The sequence below is a fragment of the Mustelus asterias genome, chromosome 8 (assembly GCF_964213995.1).
Source record: "Mustelus asterias chromosome 8, sMusAst1.hap1.1, whole genome shotgun sequence".
NCBI lineage: Eukaryota > Metazoa > Chordata > Chondrichthyes > Carcharhiniformes > Triakidae > Mustelus > Mustelus asterias.
Window position 1 is genome coordinate 3,405,808 of NC_135808.1, and position 20,836 is coordinate 3,426,643.

The window sequence follows — 20,836 nt, forward strand, 5'->3', positions numbered from 1 at the left end:
TCACCCAGTCTCAGAGGGGGAAAGGACAGTGTCTGACCCACTGTCTCACCCAGTCTCAGAGGGGGAAAGGACAGTGTCTGACCCACTGTCCCACCCAGTCCCAGAGGGGGAAAGGACAGTGTCTGACCCACTGTCCCACCCAGTCCCAGAGGGGGAAAGGACAGTGTCTGACCCACTGTCCCACCCAGTCCCAGAGGGGGAAAGGACAGTGTCTGACCCACTGTCCCACCCAGTCCCAGAGGGGGAAAGGACAGTGTCTGACCCACTGTCCCACCCCGTCCCAGAGGGGGAAAGGACAGTGTCTGACCCACTGTCCCACCCAGTCCCAGAGGGGGAAAGGACAGTGTCTGACCCACTGTCCCACCCAGTCTCAGAGGGGGAAAGGACAGTGTCTGACCCACTGTCCCACCCAGTCCCAGAGGGGGAAAGGACAGTGTCTGACCCACTGTCCCACCCCGTCCCAGAGGGGGAAAGGACAGTGTCTGACCCACTGTCCCACCCAGTCCCAGAGGGGGAAAGGACAGTGTCTGACCCACTGTCCCACCCCGTCCCAGAGGGGGAAAGGACAGTGTCTGACCCACTGTCCCACCCAGTCCCAGAGGGGGAAAGGACAGTGTCTGACCCACTGTCCCACCCCGTCCCAGAGGGGGAAAGGACAGTGTCTGACCCACTGTCCCACCCAGTCCCAGAGGGGGAAAGGACAGTGTCTGACCCACTGTCCCACCCAGTCCCTGTGTGCATTTCTTGTACCTTCTCTGTATTTTGTAGATAATTTTCCGTCTGTCTGACGGGAGTTTCCTGTTTCTGATTTGTTGTTTTTTAAAAAATCCTTTTTATCAGAATGGAAGAAAAATTTTCTGAGGATCAAGAGACTTGTTCTGATTGGTGGACCAGATGACGGGGTCATAACCCCTTGGCAGTCGAGGTACGAGGCAGTCTGTGGGGGGTGAGGATGTGGGGGGTGAGGATGTGGGGGGTGAGGATGTGGGGGGTGAGGACGTGGGGGGTGAGGGGGGTGAGGATGTGGGGGGTGAGGAGGGTGAGGATGTGGGGGGTGAGGAGGGTGAGGATGTGGGGGGTGAGGAGGGTGAGGATGTGGGGGGTGAGGAGAGTGAGGTTGTGGGGGGTGAGGAGGGTGAGGTTGTGGGGCGTGAGGAAGGTGAGGATATGGGGGATGTGGGGGGTGAGGATGTGGGGGGTGAGGAGGGTGAGGTTGTGGGGCGTGAGGAGGGTGAGGATGTGGGGGGTGAGGATGTGGGGGGTGAGCAGAGTGAGGTTGTGGGGGGTGAGGACGTGGGGGGTGAGGGGGGTGAGGATGTGGGGGGTGAGGGGGGTGAGGACGTGGGGGGTGAGGGGGGTGAGGATGTAGGGGGTGAGGACGTGGGGGGTGAGGGGGGGTGAGGATGTGGGGGTGAGGGAGGTGAGGATGTGGGGGGTGAGGAGAGTGAGTTTGAGGGGGGTGAGGATGTGGGGGGTGAGGATGTGGGGGGTGAGGATGTGGGGGGTGAGGATGTGGGGGGTGAGGACGTGGGGGGTGAGGATGTGGGGGGTGAGGGGGGTGAGGATGTGGGGGGTGAGGGGGGTGAGGATGTGGGGGGTGAGGACGTGGGGGATGTGGGGGGTGAGGATGTGGGGGGTGAGGAGAGTGAGGTTGTGGAGTGTGAGTGGCCAGGTGGGTGGAGGCTGCCCTCTGTTCCAGATTAATGTGTGCCAGGCTCCCGCTGGCATGGGTTGAATCACAGGCTGCGGATCACTGCCAGTATCGACCTCAGTTCCCAATGTTTGACTGGGAGATCCGGAGAAGATCAAAGTGAGATATTTACAGGAAGGATATCCGAACTGAGAGATTGTAAATCTCCAGGAAAGACTGAACGGGCTGGGGGGCTCTTTACTCTGGAGTTGTCTCCAGTTACAGGTGTGACCAGAATGAGGGACCTTAAATAAAAGAGACTCCCTAATAAATCCTGTCGGGAATTCAGGAGAAACGTTTCTACCCGGAGAATAGTCAGAATATGGGTGAGATTTTACAGCCTTGCTTGTCCCGAAACCCTAAAAGGCCGCCTGAGGTGAACGGACCTTTCCGTGGTCCCGCCCCTCGCCCGCTCCGATTCCTGTGGCAGGCGAGGGGCGGTAAAATTCCCAACACTGTCACGGAGCTGTGGGAATGGGGTAACTCTATTTAAGGGGAAGCTGGATAAACATACGCGGGAGGAATGAATTGAAGGATATGGAGATAGGATTTGATGAGGTTTGGGGGGCGGGGGGGGAGGTTGGTGTGGAGCCTCTGCTTACTCTGAACGTTATGTCCGTCCTGTTAATTATGTGGGATTGTGTCCAGCGGTCAGGAAACTGGTTACATTGAACACCAGAGATTTAATAAAATGTCAGAATGGCCGAGAGTGACAGACAGGAGAGAAATCAGTCAATCAAACCAAACTGTTCATAAAAATATGAAACATTGTGAGGAAGAATGTTAATCAAAATCCCAGTTCTTGGTGGGCAGTGATTGTGGAAACCGGGGACTGTGAATGATGATGGATCAGAGTTTTGTTCCCATGTTTCTCCTTCACTGTGACACCCAGAAGTTCAGATTCCCTCTCCCCTGCTCCCTCCCTGAGCTCGGAGGGTTCAGCAAAGGAAATTCCTGAATATGGGACTGTCTGAGATTGATAATTCCTGATCCCCTGGCCCTTTCCAGCTGACAGTAATTCTCTGGGTCTCCCTCTCTGTAATGAATCATGAGAATCCTGTTCAGAGGCTCATTGAGGTTCAAAGTCAAAGGACAGAACAGGAATGAGTGACAATGACAAGGGGAGGGGAGTTTTCCCGTCCCACCCGGCACGGGAATCGTAGCGGATGTTGGGGGGGGGGGGGGGCGGACCTTGCAAAGGTCACGAGACCTCGGGAGAATCTTTCTGGTTTTGGGGTGAGTGTAGCCGGAAAACCCCGTCCAATGTGTTGAAACAATGTTATTGAATATTGATAATAAGAGAAAGGCGATTATAACTGATATAAAAAATCCAGTCAAAACCAAGCAAGAAATCTTTATTGAAAACACTTTGTGTTTCTTTAAACTCAATCAATAATCCCCAATTTGACCTGGACCACGACAGTCCCCCAAAACTGGTACACATGTGACCCTCACCTCGGTGTGTACACTGCGAGACCCTCCCCTCGCTGCGTGACCCTCCCCTCGCTGCGTGACCCTCCCCACACTGCGTGACCCTCCCCTCGCTGCGTGACCCTCCCCTCGGTGTGTACACACTGCGTGACCCTCCCCTCACTGCGTGACCCTCCCCTCGGTGTGTACACACTGCGTGACCCTCCCCTCGGTGTGTACACTGCGTGACCCTCCCCTCAGTGCACACACTGCGTGACCCTCCCCTCGGTGTGCACACTGCGTGACCCTCCCCTCAGTGCACACACTGCGTGACCCTCCCCTCGGTGTGTACACTGCGTGACCCTCCCCTCGGCGCACACACTGCGAGACCCTCCCCTCAGTGCACACACTGCGAGACCCTCCCCTCGGTGCACACACTGCGTGACCCTCCCCTCAGTGCACACACTGCGTGACCCTCCCCTCAGTGCACACACTGCGTGACCCTCCCCTCAGTGCACACACTGCGTGACCCTCCCCTCAGTGCACACACTGCGTGACCCTCCCCTCAGTGCACACACTGCGTGAGCCTCATCATCAAGTTACTGAGTAACCTCAGCGGGAGGTCAGTCACTCCGTGCCTGGCCCTTCCTCCCATCTTCAGTGTGACTATCCCACTCTGGCTGCAGCACCCAGTCTCTGAAGCAACATCCCAAATTTCTGGCTGCATTGTTGCCTTTCCCAAAACAAAGCTCAGCTCTTTGCACAGGGACCTCCAGGCTATGCAGACTTTGCAATACCCAGGCTGTTTCGATAGCTTCTGTTGGTGTTTCCTCTTCTGCTATCAATCCGGAAATTAAACTCCAGATTCAGATGCTTCAGCTCGCCACACCAGATCAAGATCAGCAACTTGATCCAGGAGTCACAGAAGGCAGTAGAACAACAGGACCTCTGATCATAACAAAAGACAACTTATTTTAATATTCTAGCTTGAGAAAGTGGAAAAGAAAAGATTTAGTTTAACTCCAGCTGGATGGCACTTCAGATTAAAAAAAAGACGAGAAAAGCAGGTCACTGATGATTATCATCGATTAATTAATCAAAGCACAATCAGAGCTGGAATAAGATCAATCAACCGAGAGAGATTAAATACAAAATGACTTTCAATAATCAAAATTAAATCAGAAATAAAATATAATAAATAGTGACTGTCGACCTCAGGCCTCCCCCCCCCCCCCCCCCCCCCATTGTTCTGTTCCGACCTGAATGCTTCACATTAACAGAAATCTCCTTTTGATGGATTGTTTCTTTTCCAGTCATTTTGGATTTTACAATGAGAACGAGACGGTGGTGGATATGAAACAGCAGATGGTGAGTTGGAGCAGCCGCAGCAGTGAGCAACGGGGAAGGGGTGCGGAGGGGGCGAATGGAGATCCCCAGGGATTCCCTGTCAGTACATTGAATCTTACCCACCCTTCTCCCGGAATATTCCTTGGCCATAGGAGCCTTTAACAGAATTTCTAAAGTTTCCTCCTGCTCTACTATTCTGCTCTAACCATCTACACTTCCTCCAGGCACATATTTAGTTTCTTCACCTGTCCCACCACCCTCTCCCTTCGCTTTGCCCCATCATCCTTTTATTCATTTAATCATTGCTGCCCTTTGAATGTGTCAGGAGGGTGAAAATGTCTGCCTGTCCACATCACGCTACCATCGACACCGCAAACTGCCGGCTCCAAGTGGAGAGGATCTCCAAGAAGATCACGCATATCGACACAGACATCAAGCTCCTGTCAATAACTAAGGACATTGGTGGATAGTTAGAATGAAAGTTAAATTAGACAGTACAATACCACCTGGCTGCAAATGGTATGAAGTCTCACAACACCAGGTTAAAGTCCAACAGGTTTATTTGGTAGCAAAATCCACCAGCTTTCGGAGCGCTGCTCCTTCGTCAGGTGAGTGGGAGTTCTGTTCACAAACAGGACAGATAAAGACACAAACTCAATTTACAAAATAATTGTTGGAATGCGAGTCTTTACAGGTAATCAAGTCTCAAAGGTACAGACAATGTGAGTGGAGAAAGCGTTAAGCACAGGTTAAAGAGATGTGTGTTGTCTCCAGACAGGACAGTTAGTGAGATTTTGCAAGCCCAGGCAAGTCGTGGGGGTTACAGATAGTCTGACATGAACCCAAGATCCCGGTTTAGGCCGTCCTCATGTGTGCGGAACTTGGTTATCAGTCTCTGCTCAGCGACTCTGCGCTGTCGTGTGTCGTGAAGGTTGCCTTGGAGAACGCTTACCCGAAGATCAGAGGCCGAATGCCCATGACCGCTGAAGTGTTCCCCAACAGGAAGAGAACCAATTCCCCAATTGTCGAGCGGTGTTCATTCATCCGCTGTCGTAGTGTCTGCGTGCTCTCCCCAATGTACCATGCCTTGGGACACCCTTTCCTGCAGCGTATCAGGTAGACAACGTTGGCCGAGTTGCGAGAGTATGTACCGTGTACCTGGTGGATGGTGTTCTCATGTGAGATGATGGCATCCATGTCAATGATCTGGCACGGATGACATGTATGCCATCATCTCACGTGAGAACACCATCCACCAGGTACACGGTACATACTCTCGCAACTCGGCCAACGTTGTCTACCTGATACACTGCAGGAAAGGATGTCCCGAGGCATGGTACATTGGGGAGACCATGCAGACGCTACGACAGCGGACGAATGAGCATCGCTCGACAATCACCAGGCAAGACTGTTCTCTTCCTGTTGGGGAGCACTTCAGCAGTCACGGGCATTCAGCCTCTGATCTTCGGGTAAGCGTTCTCCAAGGCGGCCTTCACAACACACAACAGTGCAGTCGCTGAGCAGAGACTGATAGCCAAGTTCCGCACACATGAGGACGGCCTCAACCGGGATCTTGGGTTCATGTCACACTATCTGTAACTCCCACAACTTGCCTGGGCTTGTAAAATCTCACTCACTGTCCTGTCTGGAGACAACACACATCTCTTTAACCCGTGCTTAACGCTCTCTCCACTCATATTGTCTGTACCTGTGAGACTTGATTATCTGTAAAGACTCACATTCCAACCATTATTTTGTAAATTGAGTTTGTGTCTTTATATGTCCTGTTTGTGAACAGAACTCCCACTTACCTGACGAAGGAGCAACGCTCCGAAAGCTAGTGGATTTTGCTACCAAATAAACCTGTTGGACTCTAACCTGGTGTTGTGAGACTTCTTTCTGTATTTACCCCAGTCCAACGCCGGCATCTCCACTTCATGCAAATAGTGTAGCAGGAATAAAATTTGATTTTTAAAAAATGGTGCAGCAGCTCCACCTCCTGGCTTCTGGTGATACTGCAACAACATATTTCCCTGTTTAATTAACCAGTGGGTAATAAAGAACAAAGAACAGTACAGCACAGGAAACAGGCCCTTCGGCCCTCCGAGCCTGTGCTGCTCATTGGTCCAACTAGACCATTCGTTTGTATCCCTCCATTCCCAGACTGCTCATGTGACTATCCAGGTAAGTCTTAAACGATGTCAGCGTGTCTGCCTCCATCACCCTACTTGGCAGCGCATTCCAGGCCCCCACCACCCTCTGCGTAAAAAACATCCCTCTAATATCTGAGTTATACCTTGCCCCTCTCACCTTGAGCCTGTGACCCCGCATGATCGTCATCTCCGACCTGGGAAAAAGCTTCCCATTGTTCACTCTATCTATACCCTTCATAATTTTGTATACCTCTATTAGGTCTCCCCTCATTCTCCGTCTTTCCAGGGAGAACAAGCCCAATTTACCCAATCTCTCCTCATAGCTAAGACTCTCCACACTAGGCAACATCCTGGTAAACCTTCTCTGCACTCTCTCTAAAGCCTCCACATCCTTCTGGTAGTGTGGCGACCAGAACTGGACGCAGTACTCCAAATGTGGTCTAACCAGCATTCTATACAGCTGCATCATCAGACTCCAGCTTTTATACTCTATACCCCATCCTATAAAGGCAAGCATACCATATCCCTTCTTCACCACCTTCTCCACCTGTGCTGCCACCGTCAAAGATTTGTGGACTTGCACACCTAGGACCCTCTGTGTTTCTATACTCTTGATGGCTCTGCCATTTATTGTATAACTCCCCCCTACATTAGTTCTTCCAAAATGCATCACTTCGCATTTACCTGGATTAAATTCCATCTGCGATTTCTCCGCTCAATTTTCCAGCCTATCTATATCCTGCTGTATTGTCCGACAATGTTCATCGCTATTCGCAAGTCCAGCTATCTTCGTGTCATCCGCAAACTTGCTGATAACACCAGTTACACCTTCTTCCAAATCATTTATATATAATCACAAATAGCAGAGGTCCCAGTACAGAGCCCTGCGGAACACCACTGGTCACAGACCTCCAGCCGGAAAAAGACCCTTCGACTGTTACTCTCTGTCTCCTGTGGCCAAGCCAGTTTTCTACCCATCTAGCCACTTCTCCTTGTATCCCATGAGCCTTAACCTCCTTAACCAACCTGCCATGAGGGACTTTGTCAAATGCCTTATTGAAATCCATATAGACGACATCCACGGCCCTTCCTTCGTCAACCGTTTTTGTCACGTCCTCAAAAAACTCCACCAAATTTGTAAGGTACGATCTCCCTCTTACAAAACCATGCTGTCTGTCACTAATGAGATTGTTCCGTTCTAAATGCGCATACCTCCTGTCTCTTAAGAATCCTCTCCAACAACTTCCCTACCACGGACGTCAAGCTCACTGGCCTATAATTATCCGGGTTATCCCTGCTACCCTTCTTAAATAACGGTACCACATTCGCTATCCTCCAATCCTCAGGGACCTCACCTGTGTCCAATGAAGAGACAAAAATTTCCGTCAGAGGCCCAAAAATTACATCTCTCGTCTCCCTGAGCAGTCGAGGATAGATGCCATCAGGCCCTGGGGTTTGTCAGTTTTAATGTTACCTAAAAAACCTAACACTTCCTCCCTTGTAATGGAGATTCTCTCTAACGGGTCAACACCTCCCTCTGGGACACTCCCAGTCAACAAGTCCCTCTCCTTTGTGAATACCGATGCAAAGTATTCATTTAGGATCTCCCCTATTCCCTTGGATTCTAAGCATAATTCCCCTCCTTTATCCCTGAGAGGTCCGACTTTTTCCCTGACAACTCTTTTGTTCCTAACATATGAATAAAATGCCTTAGGATTCTCCTGAATCCTATCTGCCAAGAACATTTCGTGACCTCTTTTTGCCCTTCTAACTCCCAGTTTGAGTTCTTTCCTACTCTCTCTGTATTCCTTCAGAGCTCCATCTGTTTTCAGTTGCCTGGACCTCATGTATGCCTCTTTTTTCTTTTTGATTAGACCCACAATTGCACTGGTTATCCACGGCTCTCGAATCCTACCTTTCCTATCCTCCCTCTTTACAGGCACATGTCTGTCCTGCAGCCTTATCAACTGTTCCTTAAAAGACTCCCACATGCCAGACGTGGACATAACCCCGAACAGCCTCTCCCAATCAACGGCCACTAATTCCTGCCTAATCCGGCTATAGTTAGCCTTCCCCCAATTTAGCACCCTACCCTTCGGACAACACTTGTCCTTGTCCATCACTATCCTAAAGTTAACAGAGTTGTGGTCACTATTTGCCACATGTTCCCCTCCGAAACTTTGACGACCTGACCGGGCTCATTTCCCAGAACTAGATCCAGAACTAATATTGAATAAATATCGTTCACTTGGTACAATAGCGTCACTTGTCAGCAAAACAGTAAAACTAAAACCGCAAACTGTCTACAGATTTATTTCTAACCTGGTAATTTCTAAGAATCTTTATGTCATTCAGTAAGAACGCAGAAGACCATTTTGAGTTAGATCAACTAAATTATTTTGCTGTCGGGACTTTAGAAACTACTTCACTGATAAATTTACACGGTTACTCTGCAGCGATGTTTATTAAGTGTTGGGGGGGAGAGGATAAGAACAACTTAACATAAAAATCTTATTGATCATGGAGCAGCACTGCTACCCGGTGGCTGAAAACGGTATTGCAGAAATGTATTTTCGCCCTACACTACCGGGTTTGGACACCTGGTGGTGCTCTTGTACGATTATTTTTGATGGACTCGTGCAGACTGTGCCAGAAAATTAGACTGTGTAGATATTTGCTGTTGTGAACTAAGAAAACAAACATTCTCCAGACGCTGGAAATAGAAAAAAATAAGCAAAACGCAGGTGAAGCTCAGTAAGAGAAAGTTAGCAGGAGAAATACCGCCTCCCTCCGGCATATTTCCATTCAAGCGTGGGAGATGCAACGCCTGTCATTTTACCATTCTCACCGTCCACAGTCCCAAATTCTCCTCCGAGGTCAAAGTGATTTTTTGTCCTTCAAGTTCGTCTACAGTATTCACTGCTGATGATGTGGTGTCCCTAAATGCAGATTGCCAAATACACATCTCTGTTCTGTCTGTTAACATGACCCCGAGCTTCCAGGCGCCTGTCCTTTAATTCCCTGTCCCAATCTCACTGTAACTTTGTTGTTTTTGACCACCTGCCACTGTTCCAATGGCCCGGAAGCTTTAGGGACAGCATATTTTAGAAAACTCACAGCCTTCCAGACTCAACATCGAGTTCAACAACTTTCAATTATAACTGTTGTCCTTTTTTCATACCGAAACTATTGGCGATGACTCTGTGATTCCTATTTACAGCTCTTTTAGATGCATCCTTTGTTTCTTTACTTGTCTGATTATCATCTCATTTTGATTTGCAGCCCCAGCCGTTTTGTCATTTAATCTCTCCGACCTCCACCTTATCACTGATCTTGCATTTTATCATTGACTGCGCCGACTGTGGAATAATTTATTGGCCGCAGTACCGCTCATCGCCAGCCGGTGGCGGTGCCACAGCGCATTTGAAATTATTCTCAGCGCCGACTGTGGAATAATTTATTGGCCGCAGTTCCGCTCATCGCCAGCCGGTGGCGGTGCCACAGCGCATTTGAAATTATTCTCAGCGCCGACTGTGGAATAATTTATTGGCCGCAGTACCGCTCATCGCCAGCCGGTGGCGGTGCCACAGCGCATTTGAAATTATTCTCAGCGCCGACTGTGGAATAATTTATTGGCCGCAGTTCCGCTCATCGCCAGCCGGTGGCGGTGCCACAGCGCATTTGAAATTATTCTCAGCGCCGACTGTGGAATAATTTATTGGCCGCAGTTCCGCTCATCGCCAGCAGGTGGTAATATTGCACTGATTATTAAAAAATGAACTGGAAACATTGCTGAATATAGAAACATAGAAAAACTACAGCACAAAACAGGCCCTTCGGCCCCACAAGTTGTGCCGAACATATCCCTACCTTCTCGGCCTACCTATAACCCTCCATCCTATTAAGTCCCATGTACTCATCCAGGAGTCTCTTAAAAGACCCTATTGAGTTTGCCTCCACCACCACTGACGGCAGCCGATTCCACTCGCCCACCACCCTCTGTGTGAAAAACTTTCCCCTGTACCTATCCCCCAGCACCTTAAACCTGTGTCCTCTCGTAGCAGCCATTTCCACCCTGGGAAAAAGCCTCTGAGAGTTCACCCGATCTATGCCTCTCAACATTTTATATACCTCTATTAGTTCTCCTCTCATCCTACGTCTCTCCAAGGAGAAAAGACCGAGCTCCCTCAGCCTACCCCATAAGGCATGCCACTCAATCCAGGCAACATCCTTGTAAATCTCCTCTGCACCCTTTCAATCTTTTCCACATCCTTCCTGTAATGAGGCGACCAGAACTGAGCACAGTACTCCAACTGGGGTCTGACGAGGGTCTTATATAGCTGCATCATAATCCCCGGACTCCTAAACTCAATCCCTCGATTGATAAAGGCCAGGAAACCATACGCCTTCTTAACCACCTCCTCCACTGCGGGGCCGATTTTAGAGTCCTATGGACCCGGACCCCAAGGTCCTTCTGATCCTCTACCATACTAAGAATCTTTCCCTTTATATTGTACTCCTTCATCCCATTCGACCTGCCAAAATGGATCACTACGCATTTATCTGGGTTGAAGTCCATCTGCCACTTCTCCGCCCAGTCTTGCATCCTGTCTATGTCCCTCTGTAACTTCTGACATCCCTCCAGACTATCCACAACCCCACCAACCTTCGTGTCGTCGGCAAACTTACCAACCCATCCCTCCACTTCCTCATCCAGGTCATTTATGAAAATGACAAACAGCAAGGGTCCCAGAACAGACCCCTGGGGCACTCCACTGGTGACCGACCTCCATCTAGAAAAAGACCCATCTATAACCACTCTTTGCCTCTTTTGGGCAAGCCAGTTCTGGATCCACAGGGCAGCAGCCCCTTGGATCCCTTGCCCTCTCACTTTTTCTAGAAGCCTTGCATGGGCGACCTTATCGAACGCCTTGCTAAAATCCATATAAACCACATCTACCGCTTTCCCTTCATCAATGTGTTTAGTCACATTTTCGAAGCACTCCACCAGGCTCGTAAGGCACGATCTGCCTTTGACAAAGCCATGCTGAGTATTCTTGAGCATACTAAACCTCTCTAAATGCTCATAAATCTTGTCCCTCAGGATCTTCTTCATCAGCTTACCAACCACTGAGGTTAGACTCACCGGTCAGTAATTTCCTGGGCTATCCCTATTCCCCTTCTTGAAAATAGGAACCACCTCCGCAATCCTCCAATCCTCCGGCACCTCTCCCGTCTCCATCGACGACGCAAAGATCATCGCCAGAGGCTCTGCAATCTCTTCCCTCGCCTCCCACAGTAACCTGGGGTACATCCCATCCAGACCCGGCGACTTATCTATCTTGATGCCATTCAAAGATTCCAGCACAACCTCTTTGTTAAAGTCCACATACTCAATCTTTTCAGTCCACCGCAAGCCCACAGTACATCCACCCATGTCCTTCTCCTCTGTGAAAACCGAGGCAAAATACTCATTAAGCACCTCTGCCATTTCTACTGGTTCTGTACAGATTTTCCCGCCTTCACCTTTTATAGTGCTGAAGGCTGAGCTGTATTACCTTGCATTAAGTTGATCTTTCTCTACACCCTCGCTTTGACTGTAACACTATATTCTGCACTCTCTCGTTTCCTTCTTTATGAACGGTATGTTTTGTCTGTATAGCGCGCAAGAAACAATACTTTTCACTATGTTAATACATGTGGCAATAATAAATCAAATCAAATCAAAAGATGCCGGCGTTGGACTGGGGTGGGCACAGTAAGACGTCTCACAACACCAGGTTAAAATCCAACAGATTTATTTGGAATCACGAGCTTTCAGAGTGCTGCTCCTTCGTCAGGTGAAGATGACATATTGGGGCTCCCCTGATATATTGCCTCATGTGGGTCGGTGTCCAATTTCACATTCCTGTATTGGAATGTTTTAGTGTTATAGGTGCTATAGAAATGCAAGTTGTTGTTCTTGTGACCCCCTTCCCCCTCTTTCTTATCTTTTTCTCTTCATAAACTTCAGCTCAGCTGAAACTCTGCTGTCGGTGTCCTGACTCACACCATGTCCTGTTCACTCATCATCCCTGGCTCCAGATTCCCAACATTTCCATTTTAAAACTCTCATCCTCATGTTCAAATCCCCTCTCCATTCCCCCTGTGGCCTTGCCTCCTCCTAACCTTAACCAGGCAGACAACCCTCTGGAATCTCTGTACTTCCAAGTCTGACCTCTTGTGCATTCCCCTGATTGCTCCATCACTGCTGGTTGTGCCTTCATCCAACCGGGTCTGGAACTCTTCAATTCTCTCCATACACTTCTCCACCTCTCTAACCCTCTCTCCTCCTTTGAAACACTCCTTAAAACCAAGAACATTGATCACCTGTCCAGATAGCTCTTGCTTTGGCTCAGAGTATATTTTTATAGTCTTAACACCCATTTTTGACATTTAATTGTGTTATAAATGCATATTGTTGCTGTAATGAAGGAATTGATCCCGTGGAAGAATACAGGGTGAGAGAACAGTGGGCATTGTAAGATAAAGCAGGCATTACTCTCTCTAAATGTTAGACTGGGTCTTACCTGGTCCCTTCCCTTTCCCTGGTTCAGTTGCTTTGGGGGTCACCCTGTGAGCTCTAGCCTGAGATCTAGTACTTTGGTGAGAAAATGTTTGGCACACACAGTGTGATAGAATTCATTCATATTTCCCCAAAAGTGTTTATCCCTCTGCTTTCTGAGACCAGTGACCGCAGTTGCTAGGAAAGGTAACTGATGGAGCTTGAATGTTTTATTTTGCTTGTCCTTCCCATTTCTGAAGACATTGACCTGTGTAGGCTGCTGGGGGCAGTGTTACTGGTCTGCTGGAGTTGACTGAGAGGCGAAGAGCAGAGTTCCAGGGGTAAAATAGCCTCAAGATTTAATCTAAGTAACAGACTGAATGGGGAGAATCACTGCCCTGTCCAAGTTTAACAATATTTACTCAGAGCCATGAATAATGTGTGAAAGTTATACTCTCTGAATGAAATAAAACTTAATATTTCTCTTTCTGTCCAGGTTTACATCAAGGACACGTTCGGCCTGAAAAGTCTGGATGCCAGGGGGGCTATTAACACTTTTGTAGTTAATAATGTGCATCACACAAAGTGGCACTCCAACCGAACCGTGTTCGACAACTGTATCATCAAATGGCTCACGTAAAAATAAACGAGACATCCATATAGTGAGGGGCAGGCGAACTGTGAACCGGGTGCATGAAGCAAACTAAACTGAACCTACAAAGTAATGTCCTCTGCAGCTAATGGGAGGGAGGTGGACTGGGCTGGGGGTCCAGACCTGGAAGTTTGTTCCTGGGGGTGGGGGCAGTTTCAATGCAATGACAATCGAAACTGGTCTGAGAGACTGGATCTCACCGGGCAGCACCAGTGGTTGTTTTAGCTGCCTCAGTGTGTGATGGCTGGGGGGAGGATGGGGAGGAGAACAGCACCATTCACTGATGAAACCCAAAGCAGGGAAGAACCCACTTTAATGTTGAGAATTGGCATAAAGTTTACAAGTTTTTTTTTAACCACCTTTCCACTCCTGTTCCTCATTGAGAGGGGAAGCAGGTAGGGAACCTGCTCTAATGCTGCTTTCTTAGGTGAATGCTGACCATGTGCTTTGAATCTATACAAACCAATTTTCAAATTGATTTTAAATATGAGATTAATACTCAATGACTACCTCAGGTATTCTGCCCATTGATTCTGAAACAAAAACTCACAAAATCGAGTGGGCAGGCTGAGAAGAGGCAGACAGATCATTGGGAGTGAATCTTGTAAATGTTGTAACTACATATGAAGGATGGGCATCAGACCATGAAATAATCTGCAACCCACCCAAGTCTTTATTGTAAATCAACGCTCTGCTGCCTCCTTCTCACATACCCCCCACAAGACAGGTTAATATCTCCTGCTGCCTCCTTCTCACTAACCCCCCCACTGGACAGGTTAATATCTCCTGCTGCCTCCTTCTCACTAACCCCCACTGGACAGGTTAATATCTCCTGCTGCATTCTTCTCACATACCCCTCACTGGACAGGTTAATATCTCCTGCTGCCTCCTTCTCACTAACCCCCACTGGACAGGTTAATATCTCCTGCTGCATCCTTCTCACATACCCCTCACTGGACAGGTTAATCCCTCCTGCTGCCTCCTTCTCACATACCCCCCACTGGACAGGTTAATCCCTCCTGCTGCCTGCTTCTCACATACCCCCCACTGGACAGGTTGATATCTCCTGCTGCCTCCTTCTCACATACCCCCCCCCACTGGACAGGTTAATATCTCCTGCTGCAGCCTTCTCACATACCCCCCACTGGACAGGTTAATATCTCCTGCTGCCTCCTTCTCACATACCCCCCCACTGGACAGGTTAATATCTCCTGCTGCCTCCTTCTCACATACCCCCCACTGGACAGGTTAATATCTCCTGCTGCCTCCTTCTCACATACCCCCCACTGGACAGGTTAATGTCTCCTGCTGCCTCCTTCTCACATACCCCTCACTGGACAGGTTAATATCTCCTGCTGCCTCCTTCTCACATACCCCTCACTGGACAGGTTAATATCTCCTGCTGCCTCCTTCTCACATACCCCCCACTGGACAGGTTAATATCTCCTGCTGCATCCTTCTCACATACCCCTCACTGGACAGGTTAATCCCTCCTGCTGCCTCCTTCTCACTAACCCCCACTGGACAGGTTAATCCCTCCTGCTGCCTCCTTCTCACATACCCCCCACTGGACAGGTTAATCCCTCCTGCTGCCTCCTTCTCACATACCCCCCCCCCCCACTGGACAGGTTAATCCCTCCTGCTGCCTCCTTCTCACATACCCCTCACTGGACAGGTTAATATCTCCTGCTGCCTCCTTAAATACCCACTGGACAGGTTAATACCTCCATCCCCCAGTTATTGGCTGGCTTTCTGCCGTGGGATTCATTGCGTGAATTTGACCCTCAATCTTTCCTGTTTTGAGTTTTTGTCTCCCTGACGAAGTTCAGTATCTGACCAGCTCCGTCTGGTTTGCCTCTGTTCAAAGTTCGCTTCCCCCTCAGCCACGCCGGCATCTAATCATGTAAAGGGAAATGTAAATGTTTTTTGAAAGGAAGAAAAGTGTTTTCTATATCTAAACTTTTAAAACCATATTTCAAAGGAATAGTTTTGAATGAAGGAACTGGGTTTTTAAGCGTCGTATATCTGAGATTTTTGTCTTTTATATAAAATTGTGGAAGGGTATTAAAGCAAGTAAACGGTGGACTAGTAACAAGTAGCGCATGCCTCATGAACGGTGGACAAGTAGCGCATGCCTCATGAATAGGAGGCGACCCAATATAGGCGATGGGGATAAGTTGGGGGTTGGGTTTGAAATAAGCTGCTTTTCCCGGTAATACTGCTTCTCCCCAGCAGGCGGTGCTTTTGCTTGAACTTCGCACTGCCAGCTACTGTTCAAAAGCGGTATTGCAGGAAGCCAATTCCATTCCCACCCGTCATTTTAATTGTGTTGAAGAGATAATGCGTGGACTGTCAGTTTTATAAACATTGTTTGAGTCTCTTAGAGCAGTTTTACAACTTATTGACACCATTGACCTCAAACCTCTTCTGTGTGTTTGTCAAGACGTTTGGGGAATGGGAATTATTGCTTAAATCTGGGCAAGCAGCGGGCTCAGTTTTTATCAGATCTCCATTTGCTCATTCACTTTCGGCCCCTTGTATCATTGTAGCGTCAGGGCTTTCGACAAGAAACATTCATAACGTTTAGGCTGCTAGGCCCGTGTAAGTGACCTCGATGAGGGTGAGCAAGAGATGGCAGAAAGTGAATGGGGAGAAGAGTGAGCTGTGTTGCTGTAAGGAATTGCCGCACTGGTTTCTCCATCAATGTTTTCTAAGCCGGTGTAGCTGGGAAGAGAAATTGAAGGGAGTGAACATACAAAATAAAAGTATGGGAAATACACTGAATATCATAGAATCCCTACAGTGCAAAAGGAGGCCATTCAACTCACTGAGGCTGCACCGACACTGTGTCTTATCCAGGCCCTCTCCCCATGACCCTGCACATTCACCATGGTTAATCCATCTAGCCTACACATCTTTGGACACTAAGGGGTGACTTAGCATGGCCAATCCACCTAATCAGCTCAACTTTACTGTGGGAGGAAACCGGAGCACCCAGAGGAAACCCACGCAGACGTGGGGAGAACATGCAAACTCCACACAGACAGTGACCCGAGGTCAGGATCGAACCGGGTCCCTGGCGCTGTGAGGCAGCACTGCTAACCACTGTGCCACCGTGCCGCCCCTGGGATATAGGTGTTGCTGGCAAGGCAGGCATTTGCTGCCCATCACTAATTGCTTAATCAGGCGAGGCTATCACACTACATCTGCTCATTAAATCAGTTATTTCTCTTTTCAGATAAGCTTTTAATTTTTATGATCATAAATATAGTTTGTTTTAATGACGAGATTTGTTAACCTGGTTGTTTGCAGAGACTTGGGTTTTAACTAGAAATGTGTGAAAAGAAGGCTAAAGATCTAGTTTGTTAAGACCTGACTCAAGTAGATCATTCTGCAGCATTGCATTTTGACCAGAGTTTTTGTTTTGATGTCTAACCTGATGCCAGTGTTGATTCTTAAAGCTGTGTCTTACCTCGGAGTTGCACCTTTGGTGTAACTGCAGCAGCATGTTGGCTGATGAAAGGTCATCCATCTGAATCATTGGATGTTTCTCTGCAGATTCTGCCTGCCAGAAAAACCAGCATTTCTGGTTTAATTTCAAGCACATCTGTTTGATGTAGCTGGTACATAGGAACAGGAGGGCGCCATTAACCCATTCAATGCCATCATAGTTGATTGGTGCCTCTTCTCCAATAAGTCTTTTTTTAAGTTACTGGAGTGTTCAGACAGTGATGGATTTTGGAAACATTACGTTTGATTTGCTTCACACCTTTGGTTAACTTAACCCAGCTCGCTGCTGTGACCAGCTCAGTTTGCTATCTGAACGGCACCTTTGACAGTTTAAAATAAGTTAATGTCTTCATATGAACAGTGCATCGGGGAGTTTGAAGAGTGTTGTGCACCCATAATGATAACCCTCAGTGTCTGATTACTAATCCATTTACAGATACATAGTGTTTACAGTTCATTTGATAAAAAATAATTCTTGTGGAAGAGAGAGAAACAAGTTGAGGGATTTTTTTTAACTTCCTGTCACAATTGATATCTAAACATGGGGAGCAGCAGTTTGATTTGAAAGAGTGTGGGTGAGAGTAAAACAGTGCAATATACAATATTGTGCAATCAGTGTTACTGTATATTTTATAAATACTCTCGTTATTCAGACTCATTGGCTGCTCTGTTTCCAGTGTTTCAACAGCATTTTAACTCTTCATTCTTCTTCGTTTGTTTTATGTTTCGAGTTAGATTTGTGGGAGCTACCTCTAGGTGAGCAGTGTCTCTCGGGTAGACTTATTTCAGGAGTGGCTGCACACTGCATGTGAGATCCACATTTTGTGATATTTGTGTTCCTTCCATTTGTGACCTTTGGACACTAGAAATGTTTAGCGTATTCACCTTGCTTAGTAGAACCCATGCTCAGCACTGCCGGCTGGTATTATCCCAGGAATAAGCCTCCTCGAGGTTTGCTGATAGTTCTTTCCCATTTTATCAGTACTGTTTGTTGAGCAGTTTCACTGATCCTGGTCTAAACTCCTCAGTGCTGTCCTCACAACTGTAGTCGTCTTTTATTCAGGTTGAACAATAGCACGGGTTTTTTATTGAGTACTGATTAGTCAGTAATATTGACCTCAGTAAGCATAACTGGTGTCTGCTGTATTTGCTAATTTATTTCAGTACGATAGCAGTCAGCTGATGTTGTGGGCTTTTCTTTGTTTAAAGTAAAGGGCGGACACTTCAGGTTAAACTGAAATCTAGATTTTCATCTTCAAAATCCAGGTGGAAGAAGCTCGCCCACCTGGGAGCATCCATTGGAAATGTGAGCATAGCTGCCTCTGATTTTTATCAGCATTGTAATCATGTTGACCCATCACTTGGACCATAAGATATAGGAACACAATTAGGTTATTCGGCCCATCGAATCTGTTCTGCCATTCAATCATGGCTTATAAATTTCTCAACCCCATTCTCCTGCTTTTTCCCCATAACCTTTGATCCCCTTACCAATCAAGAACCTTCCTATCTCTGTCTTAAATACACTCAATGACCTGGCCTCCACAGCCTCCTGTGGCAATGAATTCCATTGAGTCACCACTCTCTGTCTGAAGAAATTCCTCCTCATCTCAGTTCTAAAGGGTCATCACTTTACTCTGAGGCTGTGCCCTTGGATCCTAGTCTCTCCAACTAATGGAAACATCTCTCCCATGTCCACTCTATCCAGGTCTTTCATTATTCTGTAAGTTTCAATGAGATCCCCCCCCCAATACTTGTCTGAAACTATGACTGACAACCTGCTTGTCAGGTGCCTGTTGTACAAACTCCTGTTTGAAAACTCCTGGGAACACTCAACCTTTCTCCCTCTTTCTCCAATAGAAGCCAGGAACAGGATACATATCTTCACGCAGACCTTCATAAAAAGTTTTCTGGTTCTGAAACTGCCAGATGTTGATGAGAGATGGGAAATGATCCTCAAATATGTCATTTTCAGTTTTATTGATATTCAATAAATAGACAATAATAAAAGATCATTTCCCCACACAGTACTCAGTGTATCAATGTAATGAAAGTGGGATTATCCATGACAGTCATTGACTCAAAGGGCAAATTGTCCCTTTTGATGTTGATTTTGAGGGTGCAATGCACCCCCAGTCTGAGAAGATTGACTTTGCCATTCAGTGATAGGCCGGGCCCATTGTCCAGGACAAGTCAATGCCTGCGGTGCCAGTCGTGATCTGCTCAGATATTATAGACTGTGAGGCTGGCATCAATGTAGAGAGGGGCCCAATGTCAGATCCAGATGAGGACTGGCTATGTAATTCTGTAGAATGTTAGCCCCAGCTGTCATGGCTGAATAAAACTGAGGGGTAAAAGTATTGAACCAGATTGAAGAACATGTACTGATTATCAACAAATTGAGCTTTCTCTTTAATTGTTGGTTCTACCATTCTGCGGATTGTTTTGTAAATTATTCCAATGCTGCCTCATTCTTCTACTGTCCAATAAAAGTATTTTAAAAAATAGTGTGTGACTAGTGCGATTCAACCTGACTTCAGTGGGATATTAACTGTGTTACAGGCCATTACTCATCCCCTGCCTCAGGGAGTGGGTGGCCAGGTAAGAGAATGGGTAAATCAGGGCGGTTTAAATTAACCCCCCCTCCTGTCGGTGACATAAGTAACATCAGTGACAAGTGCCAGAGAATGGCCATCTCCAACAAGAGAGAATTTAACCGTCTTCCTTAGACATTCAATGGTATTACCATCACTGTGTCCCCTACCGTCAACATCTTGGACCATTGACCAGAAACTGAATTGGACTAGCCATATAAAAGGGTCATCTGGACTCGAAAGGGCTTTGGCAAAGGGTCCTCTGGACTCAAAACGTTTGCTCTTTTCTCTTCTTACAGATGCTGCCAAACCTGCTGAGATGTTCCAGCATTTTTATCTATTAGCCATATAAATACTGTGGCTATGAGAACAGGTCAGAGACTAGGATACTAGACTAAGCAAGTAACTAACTTCATGATAACCCAAAGCCTGTGCACCATTTACAATGTACAAGTCAGGAGTGTGATGGAATACTTCCCACTTGCCTGGATGAGTGCGGCTCCAACTCAACACAACCGGATGGGCTGTATTCTAAGCAGTATTTTTGAACATCCTGGAGAGTGAATACAACATAATCTGGGGAAAGGCTGGTGACATAGGCTAATCATGACTCTCCTATTAAAGAAGGGGAAACCACTTAAACACTAATAATCAGTCTCCCCACTCAGTATGGATTGCAAGTTCTTTGCCAATAAAATGTCTGTTATCCATTTTGGAGCAACCATGACAACATTCTAGACTGATTCTTCATTCCCAAATAGGCTGGCCAGTTGGGTGCCTTCCTTTCTCTGAAACAGGAGAATGTGCTTCACAGGTGAATAGAAACATAGAAAAACTACAGCACATTACAGGCCCTTCAGCCCACAAAGTTGTGCCGAACATGTCCCTACCTTAGCGATTACTAGGCTTACCTATAACCCTCTATCTTACGAAGTT

General features: G+C 47.5%; 2 protein-coding genes across 5 annotated transcripts in view; one reads left to right on the top strand and one right to left on the bottom strand.

The window, feature by feature from the left end:
- LOC144496761 (lysosomal thioesterase PPT2-A-like) overlaps window positions 1–20,534 on the top strand; it is a 44,201-nt gene extending 23,667 nt beyond the window's left edge. Inside the window, exons 6-9 of one of the 4 annotated variants that reach the window (XR_013498422.1) lie at window positions 841–925; window positions 4,414–4,468; window positions 13,641–14,523; window positions 14,572–20,533. Coding sequence is in view for 2 of the 4 variants with exons in the window: in XM_078217286.1 (XP_078073412.1) it covers window positions 841–925; window positions 4,414–4,468; window positions 13,641–13,784 (284 nt within the window). In the remaining 2 variants the exon portion in view is untranslated. Of the gene's footprint in view, window positions 1–840; window positions 926–4,413; window positions 4,469–13,640 lie in introns of all 4 variants that reach the window. The other 3 variants (XR_013498423.1, XM_078217286.1, XM_078217287.1) reach the window with 3 other exon arrangements.
- Window positions 1–20,836, bottom strand: part of LOC144496746 (butyrophilin subfamily 1 member A1-like) — a 284,881-nt gene that overhangs the window by 160,890 nt on the left and 103,155 nt on the right.